This window comes from Oryzias latipes, chromosome 17 (genome assembly GCF_002234675.1).
Source record: "Oryzias latipes chromosome 17, ASM223467v1".
In the NCBI taxonomy this organism is placed as follows: domain Eukaryota; kingdom Metazoa; phylum Chordata; class Actinopteri; order Beloniformes; family Adrianichthyidae; genus Oryzias; species Oryzias latipes.
This window is the reverse complement of record NC_019875.2, coordinates 24,128,796-24,145,255: the sequence shown is the minus strand read 5'-3', so window position 1 is coordinate 24,145,255 and position 16,460 is coordinate 24,128,796. Positions and strand designations below refer to the sequence as shown.

The window sequence follows — 16,460 nt, the reverse complement described above, 5'->3', positions numbered from 1 at the left end:
TCTCCAACATCCAAAAAAATTAAATACTTTTAGTGTTTTTTCACTGATGTAAGCCTTGGACACTAGGTAAACAGTATTGACAGGCCTGGGGGAAAATTGCTGGCATCCTGACAAGTTCCACCACAACCCAGTCTCATCCTAAAATGTGTAGTAGCTACATTTGTCCACATGGAAATGCGTGAGAGTTTTACAAAAACGCCCCCTAAACTGTGAGGGGGATACGTTTCATTTTTCTATTCATTTTCTACGAGCCTTCTCAGGATCACGTGACTTTGGAGGTTTGGCCTGCCTTGAGCAAAAAACATGGCGGATGCACGTTCATTTTTTCGGTGGAATATCCCATAAAACAAGATATTTTGAAGACTAATTTTTATTTTGACAACATTTCTAGTGAGAAATATACCATTTTCTTTTAAAATATGCTTTCATTTAGGACATACAGTTTGTAGTTTGCTTGTTTCGTTCAACTTTTTCTCCCAAAGGCTCTCTGTTACGTTGGAGAAACACGTTAACTTTCATTCATATCTGCAGACGTGCGCGTGGGTCACGTGACTAATATGTTTCTCTTTTTTTCCGCAGAAAATGCCATAAAATAGGAGTGATTGTGGACTAATTTATTTTTGAAAACATTTCTAGCAGTATATATCCCCTTTATTTTCATAATATCCATTCATTGCAGACATGCAGTTCGTAGTTTGTTTGTTTCGTTCAACTTTTCCTCAAAGGATCTGAATGCGTTTGATCTTGTCCATAAATATATGCAGCCTGACGTGGGTCACGTGACGTGACGTGAGTTTCTCTTTTTTCATATAGAAGATCTCGTGAAAAGGTACGTTGCTATTTATTAATTATTTTTATTTACATTTCTACGGACCCGTGTATAGGTTTCATGCTGTGTTGTTGCGACTTTGAAGGACATTTAAACAAACCGGAAGAATGTTGTTCAGGAACGGACTGGAGAGTTCTCTAAATTTACTTAGCGATTTTTTTATTCAATATTCTTTTACATGTTAAAGTATTCACACTACAAGTCTAAATGCTGTGTACGATGTCTGATCTTTTCCATCATATCTGTGGGCTGACGCGGGGTCATGTGACGCGAGTTTCTTTTTTTTCCTGTGGAAAAATCTCGTAAAATAAGATCGTCTGAGGTTTAATATTTAGGTTTAATAACATTTCTAGGGACCGATGTACTCTGTCGTAAAGTCCATGCAAGCGTATTTTTTCAACATCAACTAGTTGAGTTTAGAAATACACTGTAAATAATAAAAAAAGACGTTTGGCTCTAAGCTGGTTTTGTGATTGGTCCCACGTTTATCGGGAAGGTTAAGTTCTAAAAATAAGCCCAGCGACAAACAGGTTTTTATTTTTATTTTTTTTACAGAAATTAATGTTTCCATTACTAATGCAAACTTTTTGTTTTGCAGGTATCATGTCGCATGACAGATTGCAGTTGTTTTTTATACAAACTTTATTGACTGTAACAATTCAAAACAACAATTCCCAACAGCAACAAGAAAGAAACAAACCAGAGGATTATTATGAAATTTTTCACAAAAACATTGAAAGTGACGCACAGATTGAATGTTTTAAATGCTTTCTTATGGTCAGAGTTTCTTATTGTGTTCATGTTTTGTTTGAACTCATTGATAAAGATAGAAAAATGGGGGGTATAATTTCTAACTTTGTATTTATGAATGTGCCATATGAATAAAAATAATAAAAGGTTAATGATGTAGAATTGTTCTTTTTATGGGATGGACAGTGGGTGAGGCACGACAGATTGCAGTAAAACTAAACAGTAAAACAGTCAAACTGCTACCACAGTAGCGTTGAACTTCTGTTGAGAATAATTCATTCATAAATCTGTCTATATATTAGAATATCAGCATCTGGATCATTTACGTCTATTTTAACATAAAAGGGTCTAAAAAGAACTAACATCAACAAACAACAACTACTAATAAATATTATAGGAAATAAGGAAACTAAGTATAAAAAAGTAAAACAAAATAAATGTACATAGTATATTATTTATTATTGTAAATAAAAAAATAAACATGTCTGACTAAGAGTGGGGGTTGAGGTCGGGGTTTTTTTTGTCTCTTTTTTGGAATCCAGCGTAGAGGCCATGACCCCCCCCTGCAAGAAAAGTAGAGAAGGTTCAATCAAACAGTGATAGACGATGGGCTACAGTTTGTTCACTCAGTGCTTACAGGACGACTGTTTTTAATTTGATTAGTGTCAGTTATCCTTTGTAGGAAATATTAGTATTATTCAAATATTTATGAATAATTACAATATTACATTGATTTTTAACGCATAGCACAAAAGCATCAAATAATCAATATCTAACAACTTGTAGAACATGAATAATAAAACTTGGACATGCATCCATCATCTACCCCTTTTGTCCTTTTATTGACAAAGAAAATTAGAAAATATTAATATAATTTTAAATAAACAAAAAAACAAATTAGGCTGATTATTATTTGGACTTATTTATTTGCGACCAAGCAAAAAAACTGATGGAAATTCATGTTGAAGAGGCACGTTGCTGGATTGTCCGTACGTATTTTAACCATAACCCCGCCTTCTTTACTTGCAAATAGGCACTTCAAAATAAATAAATAAATTCATTAATAATATATACAGCATAAAACATGACGAGCACTCCATTAACTCCATCTGGGTTTCATAAATAAAATAAAAACGTTTACCACTCAAAACAATCATCAGAACTCTAACACAGTAAATATGCCAAACAAATTAATAAAAAAGCATTTATATACATTAGAGTTCTACTTTAAAATAGTAATAATGTAAAATAAAAACTGCTCCTTTTTTCTTTAAATGTCCTCATTGCATATTAATCTTTTCCTCCAATCACACGGCTGCATTCTGAAAGATGAAAAGTGTAAACTTGTTTAAGAGATGTTTAAGAGGACTACTGTAAACTAAGATAAATGTGTTAGTTAAAATAAAGTAATAATGCATAGTTATTTTATAATAAAAGACTAAAAAAGGCAAATTAATAATACAAAATCCAAATCTTTACAAATTCTGCAAGTATTTTGTCGTATTACTTTTTACTGGTGGAAATGCAAAGAAAAGCGACAAATTAGAAGAACTGGTTTGAACATGAATTATTGCACAAAGACGGAAAGGTGGGCGTGTCTCCAGGAAAGAGATCCTCATGACAACCAAGATGATTTTTGATACGGAGGCTGATGCTTCAAGGAGAAAAGAAACGTCAACAGCCAGTGCTGATCAGAACACAATCCAATATTCTCATCATTTGAATAAATCCTGAAATGTTCATCTGCTGGTGTTTGTCTGCATTTCTTGATGAAATTTTGCTGCAAAATAAACCCATTAACCATCACTGTTCTGTCTGTGATGGAATAAACGCCAGGGCTACTATTGTAAGATATACGGTAGTCAACATTTTCTTGGAAAGGAATCCTTTTTTATTTAAATAATATTTTATAGAATCTTTTAATAGTGTGTAAAATGTTTTTAACTACAAAACATTTTAATTGCATGTTATATGTTTTATATCAACTGTAATGCCCATTAAAAAGAAAAGCACAAGTAAACTTGAACTGAATTATTTTTTTCTTATTAAAGATTTGAGGAAAAGAGTAAAAATAACCACCAGATGAATTATTCTGTATTTTCATATTTCTTTGGAGAAACATTTGTTGAGGATAAAAAACACAGGAATATCTAAAAAACATATCATTTTTGCTAACTGTGCAGAAAAATAAGATTGTACCAGGATAGTAAAATGTCCGAAGTTGGCACACTGGTGGACGGCTGTGGGGCTGAAGTGGTGGGAGGATGGATGTCTGAAACGGTTGATGGTTGGACGGCTGAAGCACTGGAGGGCTGCTGGTTTTTCCAACCTTAATGGATGAAAATGATAAAATGATTAGTGTGGTTGTTTTGGTGAGACATGACCAGATCTGCTGACGGTTCACAAATGAAAGTTTCTAATCAAACTAGAGTTCATGCAGATTGAAGATGTGGTGTCATCAAGCTTCCATGAATAATGAGGAACAACAACAGACTGAGGTGAATGTAAAATTATTATTACCAGTATACCTGATACAAGGCCTTCATCCAGTCAAAGCACGTTTCTGCTTGATCAGGGAACTTAGGGCACCTTAGGGGGCACAACATGTGTGTGGTAAGAGGCGGGACTTTTTGGCAGGTTTGGCAGCAATTTTTGTATCGTCATCGTCAAAATTTAAATTATCATACAACACTGTGAACAGATCGACAATTGGTTAATGACTCTGAGTCACAGATGGTAAATACATACCAATACAGACACTTCATCACATGTGAGGCGTTCTCTTTTGGCCTGAAATCTTTGTAGCCCGCCTGACATTTGGATGTTTTGGTGGCCACAGCGATCACCGCTTTGCAGTTGATGGAAGACGTTGTCGAGCCTCGTGGCAGATTCAGCTGAAAATAGGAAAAGCAGAATTTTTATGTCTCCAGTTCCACATTCTGATAAGATTTGGGGAAAATATTGCCATATCAATGACAATGGTTGTTAGTTTTACAATTAAATTAAGGTAGCAATTGAAGTCTAACAGTTTTGTAAGAATGTGCAGGTTATTAGTTCTGAATTTTAAAAAGAAAAGTTATAAAAAAAAAAGGTCATGAAGACTTGGTTTTGAGCTGAAGATGTCTTTCCTCTTATCCAAAATGATTTCTGGAATAAAACTGGTAAAAAAGCAGTTTGACTGGATCAGAGAAAAGGTCTGAGCGAGTGTGACGTCACCCATTTACTTCCAGATCCATCATAACAAATTCAATTCTGTCGTCGTTTCTCTGTGATAAAGACGTCACCACGTTGGAGCCAGTTGACAGTGATTGATCTGAGTCAACATTTCTATGGCAACTACTGTCGCCAATCAGGAGTAAGCTTGTTGAAAGTCCACACTGCTTCCACTGAAAGTGAGCTTGGTGGAATTTGTCAAACAAACATTCAAGGTGGCACATGCTATTACTGAGGCATCTGTTGGTCAGTCTATAATTTGAATAACTTGTGATAAAGAAACAGTTTTGTAAAACAAATAACTGGAATTAGCAAAAACATGTTTAAAAGGGTATCACAACAAGAATGGTTAATCTGACCCATAGAATGACTGACTAACAGCTGTTTGTTTCTCTTTAGAAGTCTATAGGATTTTGGCTCCTTGGAGCCAGCGGGTACTTCCTGTTTGGAACGTGAGGGGGAGGAGTCAGTCAGTCCAGGTCTCTGAGACAGAGACTGTTTTAAAATATTTACAAAACCAAGTCCAGATGATCGTTGTTACAACGTTTTTTGTGTAAATTTGGAGAAAAACCCTAAATAGGTCAATCATAACACTTTAATATATCAGTAAATTACTGTTCCTTTTTTTTGCCGGGAAACCGGCGGTGGCGCGAGCGCTGCCATAATCATTAGCTAATGTAACCCCGATTCTCACAAACCTCCCTTCCTCTGCTCCACCACAATAACTATACAGTCGAAACAAATAATTAATACATTTTTCTATGATGATCATAGTAACCTGCAGTCGTGTTACGTTCAGTCTCTCGATGGAGGCCGTATTTTTCAGCCCCGCTCTACAGTGATAACAACAGCGGCATTCATCTGTCAGATGAAAATACTTTTAGATGATCATAAAGTATTTTCATTAATGCCTCGTGTGTTCACATTTCTTACCTTTGAGACTTCTTTAGCTCGTGCAGAGATGCAGAACGCGCGACAACCAGATTACCTTTATTGACGCCCAGCACCCACCGACCGGCGCGCGGATACGTGGGGGTGGGGTGGCTTTATGTGCACGGCGCGCACGCATGCGTATTTGCACTAAAATTTTCACATGGCATATCTTTGGCATATAAACCTAACATTTCTATCATTTGTGTCTAAATTACGAGCATTAAATAACACAACTTGATGTGTGTGTGTCAAAAAATATTTCATGTTGGGTCTAAATCAGATAAGCATTGTTCATCACATCAAATATTTACATATTTGCTGTATTATACTGTTTTCATTTATTTGTTACTTTTATCATCTAAATTGTCCTAAGATTTATGAAAAAATGAAAATCACACACTGAAAAATAGGGTTTGCTTTATCAGTTTATTCTGCATAATGGAATGTTTGGCTCAGAACTGAGCTCTTTGGCATCAACTCAACCATTGGGTTTGGAGGAAGAGAATTGCTACCTATGACCCCAAGAACAGCTTCCCCACTGTCAAACATGGAGGTGGAAGCATTATGCTTTGTGGCTATTTTTCTGCACAGAGCTACGTCACCACGTTGATGGAGCCATTAATGGAAAATCCTGAGTGAGAACTTCCTACCCTCCTTAAGCCAGGACCCTTCAAATCAGTCATGAATGGGTCTTCCAACAGGTTAGTGACCTAGAACCTACAGCCAAGGCAACCAAGGAATGGCTGAAGAACAATCATATCAAGGTCATGGAGAGGCCCAGCCCATGTCAATCCTATGGAGAGATCTCACAGTCGCCAAGCAACAGCCACCAAATATTCATGATGTAGAAGGGTCAAAAGAAGGGCAAATACATTTATATAAATTCTTTCAACTTGATTTCTTTCTAGGTTTGCAATTCTGCACAACAAACAAAGGACAAAAACTTTTTTTCCTCCAAATAAAGGCAAAAACCTTGAAACTTCATGTGAGTTCTTGGCAACTGCCATTTCCCAAATCCTGCTCATACTGGACCCACATCTCCATGTCTTGGATATAAGTAATTAACTTGCCAATAACAAAGACTTATTAAAGGTCACTGAGGTGAACTTTGTAGACAAGTGCGGAAACTGTATAGTGTAAGGCTGATCGGCAAATAAAAGACCATGAAAGTCATCTTGGACTTTAGTAGGCACAGAGGAGGGTTCACAGCTTCCCTTTCCTGGGCATCCCCATCTCAGCTGATCTAACTTGGTTTCCTAACATCCAGGACGTTATCAACAAGGCACATCAGCACGTCTGAAGCTGCTGGCAACCTACCGCTCAGCCAGTCCAACTGTATCATGGTCTGGCTCTCAGATCAAACTGAAGAAGAGCAGTAGAAGCTTCTGTGCTGAAGATACTGGAGCAGATCATCGGCTACCCCCTTCCCTACCTGTCATCCTGTCTGAGTAAAGGAACGTGTCAAGGACAGCACCCTTCCTGCAGCTAACATACTGATAAATACACGTATCACTCCACACTTCTAATATTCTTAATTTCTCATGTCATTTACCCCTAATTTAAGATAACTCATTGTCATTTTGCTACATTTTACTTCAGTCTTGCTACAATTAAAATGTAGTCTGTACCCTGACATGCATGTCTCACTGGGCAGAGGCCCTAAGGGAGACCCAGGACACGCTGGGGAGACTACGTCTCTCAGCTGGCCCCGGGGTCCCCCAAGAGGAGCTGGAGGAGAGGGAAGTGTGGGCATCTTTGCTAAGACTGCTGCCCTCACAACCTGGTTCTGAATGAATGGAAGAAGATGGATGGATGGATGGAACATGTTCAGTCCTTTCAGCAAAACTCCACGACGGTAGACTGCGATCCTTCCTCATTTACTTTGCCAGAAGACTTGTTGGAGGACTCTGGTGCTGCCACAAACTTTCCTGCTCCACATCTCCCATCTCCAGGATTCTATCAAAACAAATGAATGTCGTATATTAACATGATGATATGACACAAAATACAATAAAACATATATGCAGGCGTGTTCCTTTTCTTGAGGAAGAAGACATGAAAATAGCTTTACATTTTCTATTTCCCCATGAATGCAGTTCACAAAGGAGGTCTCCACAGTGTTTTTGGTCAGAAACGCATCTTCAAAATAACCACTGAGCCTAAAAGAACAGAAAAGTTTACATAAGAAAAACATTTATACCATCAAAAATGTAGGTGGAAAAAAAATTTACACACCCCAGTTGGCTCTCAAAACAGTACATTTTGCAAGTTCCATCCACTGCTACGGCAAACATGGAGGGAGAGCATGCAGGACCCTGAAACAGATGAACCTGACAGCCTCTCCACCTCAAAGTTAGCAGATCAGTCCAGGAACTATTTGTACATGTTGTCTCCAAATAACTGACCAGTCTGAGAGAGGAAAGGGAAAAAAACATGAGGTTCTTTTATGTATATACATACACACACAAAAGAATCAGGAATCAGACATTCTAACAGAATTTTTAGCTATTATAAAATCGTTCCCAGTGTTTTTTTTAATTACGATCATTTTGTTTTTAAAGACATTTTTCTGCAGCACAGCAGCTCATAAGAATTTCACCTCAGAGCTGTGGTGCAGATGTTTGCCTCTGCTAATTTCCCATAAACCGTTTGTTGATTCTCTCTCCCGCTAGCTTATAGCACCTCACAAGCCCTAGCCGACATTAGCATAGCAAAAAAAAAAATCAATGAGCAACATTGGAGCTATCCATGTGTACACTTTTGAGCCAGATACCAGCTCAGACAAGGGAACTCAGGACATTAATGGATCTACTGGTTTTTGTCTGCAAGTGGATGCATCAGAATTGGAGTGGAGCAGAGACTTTGGCCCATTCATGGCAGTTAGAGCGTCACAAATAAGAGCTTTTTGAGACAATGAGTTTCATCTTCTCCTGATCCATCGAGATTTGAATAAATACTCAGAAACAGTTTTAATCTTATATCATTGTGTATCTGTTTATATTTTTGTTAATGTTCTCAATAATGAGAAAAATGTTTGATCTTAAAAACATGACTTCCATTGGAGCGGCTCTTTAACTTTGTTGACAACGCTAGGATAAATAAATGTGGTCAGCCAAATCAGCCATAATTGTTTAGACCAGGGGTCTACAGCCTGAGGCTCCACAGCCACAAGTGGCTCCTTGACCCCTCCTTTGCGGTTCTCTGACAAAAAATAAAAATGTTTTTAATTCAAACAAATATCCTATTTTTCAGACGACACAGCGCATCACGCAAAACAAAACAGTCAGATAAGTCAAACTTTACTCAACTTGGTGATCTACTCAACAGTTGAAGCAAAGTATTACTGTGCCAGGCTCCTGACTACAGTACCCATAATGCTTCAATAATCTATCAAGCGGTGATGCACAATATTTTAAGAAATTCCAGCATTTATGACAAATTTTTTTAAACCTGACAACGTACCACAAAAAATCAATTTGAGGTCAATACGCACAATTTAGAGGGCCTATACCATGCTAGCCATTTAGAATAAACTATTTCCTTGATCTCTGAGGCTCCGCCTTTCGTTTCTTGTGGGTGTCGCCTATTTCATGACATCAACCTAGAGTCGGCGTCGGCAGCGTTTCTGCGTTTCTTCCATCCAAACTTTTGCAAAGATGGATGTGAATATTGTGCAATGAAAGCATTTTGCTGATCACCGCTAGCTCCATTGAGAAAGTGGGCGTGTCTGTTAGCCTGGAGGCGGTTTAGCTGCACAGGCTCTTCCTAGAAGAGGCTGCTCCTCACTTATGATGACGTCACAATGTGAGGACCCTCTTATTGTGATTTGGGAGGGGCTGGTGCTCAGAGGGTTTCAGAGGAATGCTGAGAGATGCGTGAATGGATCAAAATACTACTGTGGATTTGTTTTTGTGAGGAATTAACATTACAATACACTTAAAATTTTAAAACGTTGATATTGCATGATATAGGCCCTTAAAGAAATACTGGCTGAGATGTACTAACAACATAAAATCTACAATGTGTAAAAAAGAAAAAGCCTTTGTAAACCCCAGTAGTTATCAAGTTTCCAAAATAACATAAATGCAAATGAGTGTTTGATTTTCTAAAAGCTGAAGAGACACCTTGTGTGTCCTACTGAGTTCTGGACAGTGAGACATTACAAAGGCTCTTAGCTGTTTAAAGGGCTGCAGACCCCCGTTTCTGGCTAAATGACCCAAAAGGAAACTTACCTCTGCGGAGACCACGTGACGTTTCCGCCCCCGTCCTCTATACAGAAGAGGCCTTCACCGTGATCCTGCGGCCTTTTCAATTTAAGATGGAAAAACGCCTCGTCATTCAACGTTAATCCTAAACAGCCAACACGTTTTTACTAAAAACCATCTCTGGTTTCCCAAATCTAAACATTACATTTCTACAGAGAAAAGTTCAAATCATCGCCCACCTTCCAGCTGTCCAAGAGTTCTTCAGCCGCGCGCCTTCCTGCGGGTTCATCCGGGGGGGTTTCCGGTGGATTGGGGTGGGGGTGCCCGTATGACGCTGCGTTCACTGGCTTTTCGAAATGCGCACTTCATGTCAATTGGGGCAAATTGAAGGCTTAAAAGCCTGTTTACTTTAGATAATATATCCTATTTAATATATCCTATTTAAAAATTTATTGAGAATTACTACAGGAAACAGTGATGAAACCTTTTTTAACAGATAAATTAGAGCACTTCATTGTAATACTATAATATATGAGATACGTCAAAAAAATTGACAGTTAAAGAAAAAAGAATATAATAGATCCTAATATTTTATAAACTCCATCAAAATAATTGTTTCATCTCATTTATCATAATATTTATAGTTTTTTTAATCACACACCATTAGACTCGTAGTGTAAATAAATTAAAATGCAGAAAAATCAATTTAAAGAACTCTTTGGTCCGTCCCTGAACTCAACATTTTTCCGGTTTGTTGTCACATGTCAATCAAAGCCTGATCGCCGCAACAGCAACACGGAAAGAGAAAACCTATACACGGGTCCCTAGATATGTAAATAAATGAAATTAATAAATCGCAACGTACCTTTTTACGAGATTTTCCACAGGAAAAAAAAGAGAAAGGCACGTCACGTGACCCACGTCAGCCCGCATATATGAATGGAAAAGATCAGACGCTTTCAGATCCTTTGAGGAAAAGTTGAACGTAACAAACTAACAACTTCATGTCTGCAATATTACGAAAATAAAGGGGATATATACTGCTAGAAATGTTTTCAAAAAAAAATCAGTCCATATTCACTCATATTTTACAATTTTCTGCGGAAAAAAAGAGAAACATATTAGTCACGTGACCCACGCGCACGTCTGCAGATATGAATGAAAGTTAACGTGTTTCTCCAACGTAACAGAGAGCTTTTGGGAGAAAAAGTTGAACGAAACAAGCAAACTACAAACTGTATGTCCTAAATGAAAGCATATTTTAAAAGAAAATGGTATATTTCTCACTAGAAATGTTGTCAAAATAAAAATTAGTCCTCAAAATATCTTGTTTTATGGGATATTCCACCGAAAAAATGAACGTGCATCCGCCATGTTTTTTGCTCACGGCAGGCCAAACCTCCAAAGTCACGTGATCCTGAGAAGGCTCGTAGAAAATGAATAGAAAAATGAAACGTATCCCCCTCACAGTTTAGGGGGCGTTTTTGTAAAACTCTCACGCATTTCCATGTGGACAAATGTAGCTACTACACATTTTAGGATGAGACTGGGTTGTCCACCAACTTGCCAAAGACTCTAGAAATAGAAAAAGAAGGTAGAATTTGTGGGGTGAAGTCTGCACTGCAGTATCTGCAGAGTAGAGCTCTCCCCTAATGCAAAATCTGCACTCGCTGTGTTACTTCCACTCTGTATAACATTGCACAAAGAACTGCTGTAATGGTGTTGAGGGGGGTGTGTGTGAAAAAAATTAATGCTTTGGAGTAACAAAACAAGTAATTTATCTTCACTAAATGTGACAATGTGTCCCTGTTTACAGTACAACACTGTCTCTGAGTTTGCAGGGAAATTAATTGTTGGACAAAGATATAAGGAAAGAAGAGAATTATGCCTTTGCCACTGTACAGACCAAGGACATACAGGCAGGTCAGATGATATTGGGTGCAGGTCTGGGGCAGAGAGGACACTGGGATGAGGAAGAGCAGTTAGAGGTGATCAGATGAAGAGCAGCAGTGGAAACTGTAACAGAGCACAGGTCAGGGTATCTAGAAGTAAAATACAGTCAAGTGAAAAGAAATGTATTTTTAATTGAAATACGTCAGAATCTTCAGTACAATGATTTCTGAATGATTCAGTGGGAACTCAAACTAGTTTCTGTTCATTGCAGTTCTTTCTCACCTCACAGAGGTGTCCTCTTTCAGTTCCTTTCATTGATTCTCTGAGATCCGACGCCGCGGCAGCACGGAGGCAAGGCCACCTGTCCATGTGACAGGAAGCATTATGTGTGAAATCAGAACAACTTGTCATTCGTGTAGGACAACCATTTATCCCACTGCAACAATATCCACACGGACAAAATAATGAAGCCAAATCTGATGCTCTCCTCCTGCAAATGTGCTGAGATTTGAATCTGGATTTGAACGGGATGCTGTCAACGTCATTTGGCCTTGAGGCTTCTATTTCAGCACAAACTCTGAAACATCTTATACCAGCAGCACTTTCTTTTTATACCATCATAGGAAACTCTAGCTGCTGTCATAGCGCCCCATCAGGGTGCTGACGGGGCGCTTTCTAAGACACTGATCAATGGGCCAGTTAGTACCACACTTGTTTTTTATGTCCTGTCCAGCATATTTTGTGCAATTTTGGTGTTCGGAGCATAATTGTGGTATTTTGGGGCAGCAGAGATGGGCATTGGGTGACCAGTCAAATATTTATTCTTTCAGAGGATACTAAATCCAGCTGGTGTTAACCTCTAACTCCTTTCAAAAGTGAAAGTTACTGCAATAGCAGTGCCTTTAAAGTTGGAAGAAGAAGAGCAAAATGAATACAGTTGGTTTTTCCTGAAACCAACATGACAAGTTCCCCACTGTTCAACTAAAGTTAATTTGATTGAAAGTAAGCTCAGTCTGGATAAGCAGCCATTGATTACACAAAGTTCTACTGCTTTGTGATCAAATACCATGGAAAAATGCACCATCAAATTACTAGAACATGTAAATGATCTGATTTCTGCATGAAAAACTGATGTTTCAGAAGGTATCAGTTCAGCAATATGGTCAATGTGAGAAAAAAAACGCCCTTTTGTGTATTAATACCCAAGCTAAAAGTGAATTTGGTACCAAATAAAATGTTAGTCACCTTCTAAATTCTACGCCTGAAAAGATGTCACAAATATTTATTGGCATCCAATGCCAGCAGATTTTAAAAATGGCTTGACATACTGAATTTATCATCATCATCATCATATTATAGTATGTTAGTTTAGCCAACACTACAACACTTTTGCATTAAGACAAAGACCAGCCTGCAACCCCCCCCCTCCCCCGCCCCTCCCCACATACTTTACCTGGGTCCCCAGTCCACCCAGGAGAACTCCAGACAGACCAGGAGAGAGGGAGGCTTATCCAGTGAAGCTCCTCCTGCGAGATAAACGAGAGTCTTTGCTCTGAGGATCCAATTTCTCCATCTATTGTTTGAACTTTCTTCATCTAACTTCCCGTCCAGAGAGCCGCGCAAGCGTCACTTTACGCAGCAACTCCTGCAGAGCACGAGGACATGGGTGACAAAAACGCCGGTAAGAAACCCCTGCTCTTAAAGAACTTATGGACAAATTGGATCATCTAATGTATGTTTACTACACCGCCGTGTGAGTTTTCAGAGGCTGCAAACGCGCCCACTGCTCCTATTATCAAAGACACAGGGATGCGTTTTCAGAAAAGGAATCAATTTCTCTTCTGGATTATTCAGCGCTGCAGCTTGATTCTGCTGCTGTATACCTGCTTTGCAGCCTCGAATAGTTTGCCCACTCCTGCGTGCACCCTCACCTCTTCAGATATCATCCTCACCATCGTCCTGGACGCATTTTTCCCCACACTAAAATGCATTAACTGTGAATGAAATGCGACTTTAGTTGAAATGTGTCCGTTTCCCCCTGGAGAGTTGCGCATGGAAAACGTTTCATTCTGCGTGCTCCCTGCTCTACTCTGTCAGTGCTGTCAGCTGCTTTGGGCAAAAACTGCTGGCTCTCCACTTTCGCCACTGTGCGCTGCTGTTCCCTGTGCAGTGGTGGCGGTGTGGCCTCGGCGTGCTGTTGACACAGCTTTTAGACTGTATGAAATGGGTCCTATGGTCCATCAAACCATCCAAAATTCTGCTGCACTGGGTGAAGTCAAAGCCTCCTATAGAAGCCGCACGCAGCAAATGTTTCCCCTCTTACTTGTCTTTGTTGTGACTGGTGCTGCTGTAAGCGTTTTAAAGATTAATGAGGTTGAAGTAACTTTACCTGCAGATCACATAGGTGGATAAAGTAGAGAGTGCCATTGATTAAGTAGGGTAACCTTCTAATCATGTGTTGTTTTAGCCCTGCTTACTGTAAAGGTCAAAGTGAAACAAGGTGAAAAAGTGAAAAGCCATAGACAGAAGAAGGAACTCAGCAATGTTTGCCTACTCAGTTTCAATTTGGCGTCTAAATTAAAAAGTTTATAGAGTCACAGCTGCATTTACCCAAAAAACATGACATCTTTTATTGAGGAAGGCTCCTTTTCTCCAAGTGTTCACATGGTTGTGTTGAAGTCTATAAAAGGCAGCTGAAAGTTCTGCGTGGATTTCTCTGAATGAACATTGTGTGAGCACTTTAGTCGCATTAGCATGGGTTCATATTGAAAAACAAATAAAAAAAAATAAGAGTGCACACTTGTCTATAATTCTCTGGGAAATTTGAGAAGCAATTCAACATGAATAGTGGCTTACATATAATTTTTTTCTTTTCCTTTTTAAGGGACATTTTTATTAATGGAACTACAAAGAAAAAGTAGTTTTATTGGCACTATACAACAATTCACTTTAGCTCCTGATTTGTTTCAGTTTGATTTAGGTATACAAAAAAAGGAAAAGTTCAGAAAAGTCTTTATTTGTTAATAAGCATGTAAGGATGAAGAAAAACCTTTCAGTTGGCTCATGCCTGCATTTAACATAATAAAACAATACATCTTTCTTAAGTTTAATTGATGTTTGACACTTTACATGTTTAAATGTAGATATAATTGTTGTCGTGGAGATACACTTTTTAGGTTCAAACAGCGGCGGTTCTACACTAACTTACTCTCCGGGCGAGTACAATGTCTCTTAACTGCTCCCCCTCATTTTTAAGATGTAATAGACTTTTTCAAAAAGATAACTTTTTACTTCCTGGATTACTTTATTTGGCCTTTTTTTGGCCCATCAGTGTAGAAGAATGCAACTGAATGACATCAAGGGAATAACTCGGAAATGTCCAACAGGGAAAAGCAAAACAGAGATATGACTTAACATATTCAGTTATACTTAAGATCAGGTACAGAAATCCAAAAGCAGAAGTCCAAAAATAGCAATCAATGTTATATTCCAGAAGAATGCTTACGCTGCAAATCTGAGAAACCTTGAGAAAATCAGAGAAAGTTTACAAATGAAGTGTAAAAGTGAAAATAAAAAAAAAGAAAACCAAAGTCTACATAAATTAAGCTTATACTGTAACACGGCACACATTTGGGTCTATTAAATGATATATTTAAACACTTTTTTGAGATACTTATGCTTAGGATTATTGGAAGTGTTAGCTGGTAAGAACTGATTGTGTCCATTTTAGACTTTATCTTTATTTATTCCAGGAAACAAAGACTAAACGGATCTTTTTTGATACATTTTTTATTCATTGTATTTTTATCAAAAGAACACAAATTATCATTTATTTACGTTGATAATTTCAAATTCTCAATATTGATCACTTTTAATTAGACATGTAGCTTCATTTGTAATTGAAACTCATTGGTAAGTCGAAGACCTTTTTCTTACCCTTTAGCTTTTGTTATGATTGGCTCTGCAATAAGAGTATAATGATTGCTATACATATAGAGCAGCATCATCATAACTGTCACGCTGGGTCTAAGGCCAGCCCTTAATAAATGCCTTTATTCTTCACTGACCTCTTGTTATTTGCATTGCTGCTGATGTTGAAGCATTTTGCTGACCTGCTGCATTCTTTATGCATATTACTATAGTGCATTTTATGAACAGCACCAACATTTTCTCACATTATTTTATGCTGAACAATGAGGTGCATCTCTGGTGCAATGATGCATAGAGATCATTTAGAAGAGTGTAAAAAATGTGGGGGATACATGATAAAAGCAGATTTAGACATTGTTGTTGGTTAGATATGCTAACATAAACAAGTAATTTGAATTATTACCAAAATTGTTGTTCTCTGTTCTTTGGATGTTTAATTTTATATCATGACACCCTCTAGTGGAAAACTAGCAGAATTCACATAGTGCTGGAATGCTACAGTCATCTTGGTCATAAAAATAAAATGAGTGTACTCTGGCTTTTAACTCATGGTTTTTATCAACTTACCATTAAGTTTATTTGAAATTGTTAATCATCTTTGGATAAAAATTTATGGTTTATACAAATTTTCAAGTTTCTGGTTCCATTTCTATATGTCTGACAGTCTGGTTTTTATTATAATCTTGAGCTACATAGACTATAGCTTG

General features: G+C 37.9%; 1 protein-coding gene and 1 long non-coding RNA gene across 7 annotated transcripts in view; one reads left to right on the top strand and one right to left on the bottom strand.

Annotated features, from left to right (window-relative positions):
- Nucleotides 1-1,690: 1,690 nt before the first annotated feature.
- LOC111949084 lies at nt 1,691-10,827 on the bottom strand. 6 transcript variants are annotated; one of them, XR_002875118.1, is made up of 10 exons: nt 10,796-10,827; nt 10,170-10,277; nt 9,958-10,029; nt 7,961-8,134; nt 7,797-7,884; nt 5,726-7,681; nt 5,571-5,653; nt 4,328-4,473; nt 3,779-3,908; nt 1,691-2,142 (listed from the first exon to the last, which is right to left on the bottom strand). It is a non-coding gene; the product is annotated as an uncharacterized LOC111949084 (long non-coding RNA). The 6 variants fall into 6 exon arrangements; XR_002875120.1 differs by lacking the exon at nt 10,796-10,827 and adding an exon at nt 4,100-4,168 and having other exon boundaries at nt 10,170-10,530; XR_002875119.1 differs by lacking the exon at nt 10,796-10,827 and adding an exon at nt 4,108-4,168 and having other exon boundaries at nt 10,170-10,530.
- A 2,531-nt stretch (nt 10,828-13,358) lies between these two features.
- The window catches only part of LOC101173579 (fibroblast growth factor 12), a gene marked incomplete at its 3' end in the record, with an annotated part of 29,697 nt that continues 26,595 nt past the window's right edge, over nt 13,359-16,460 (top strand). The window contains 1 exon segment of the mRNA XM_023965238.1: nt 13,359-13,504. Within this exon segment, the coding sequence (XP_023821006.1) occupies nt 13,486-13,504 (19 nt within the window).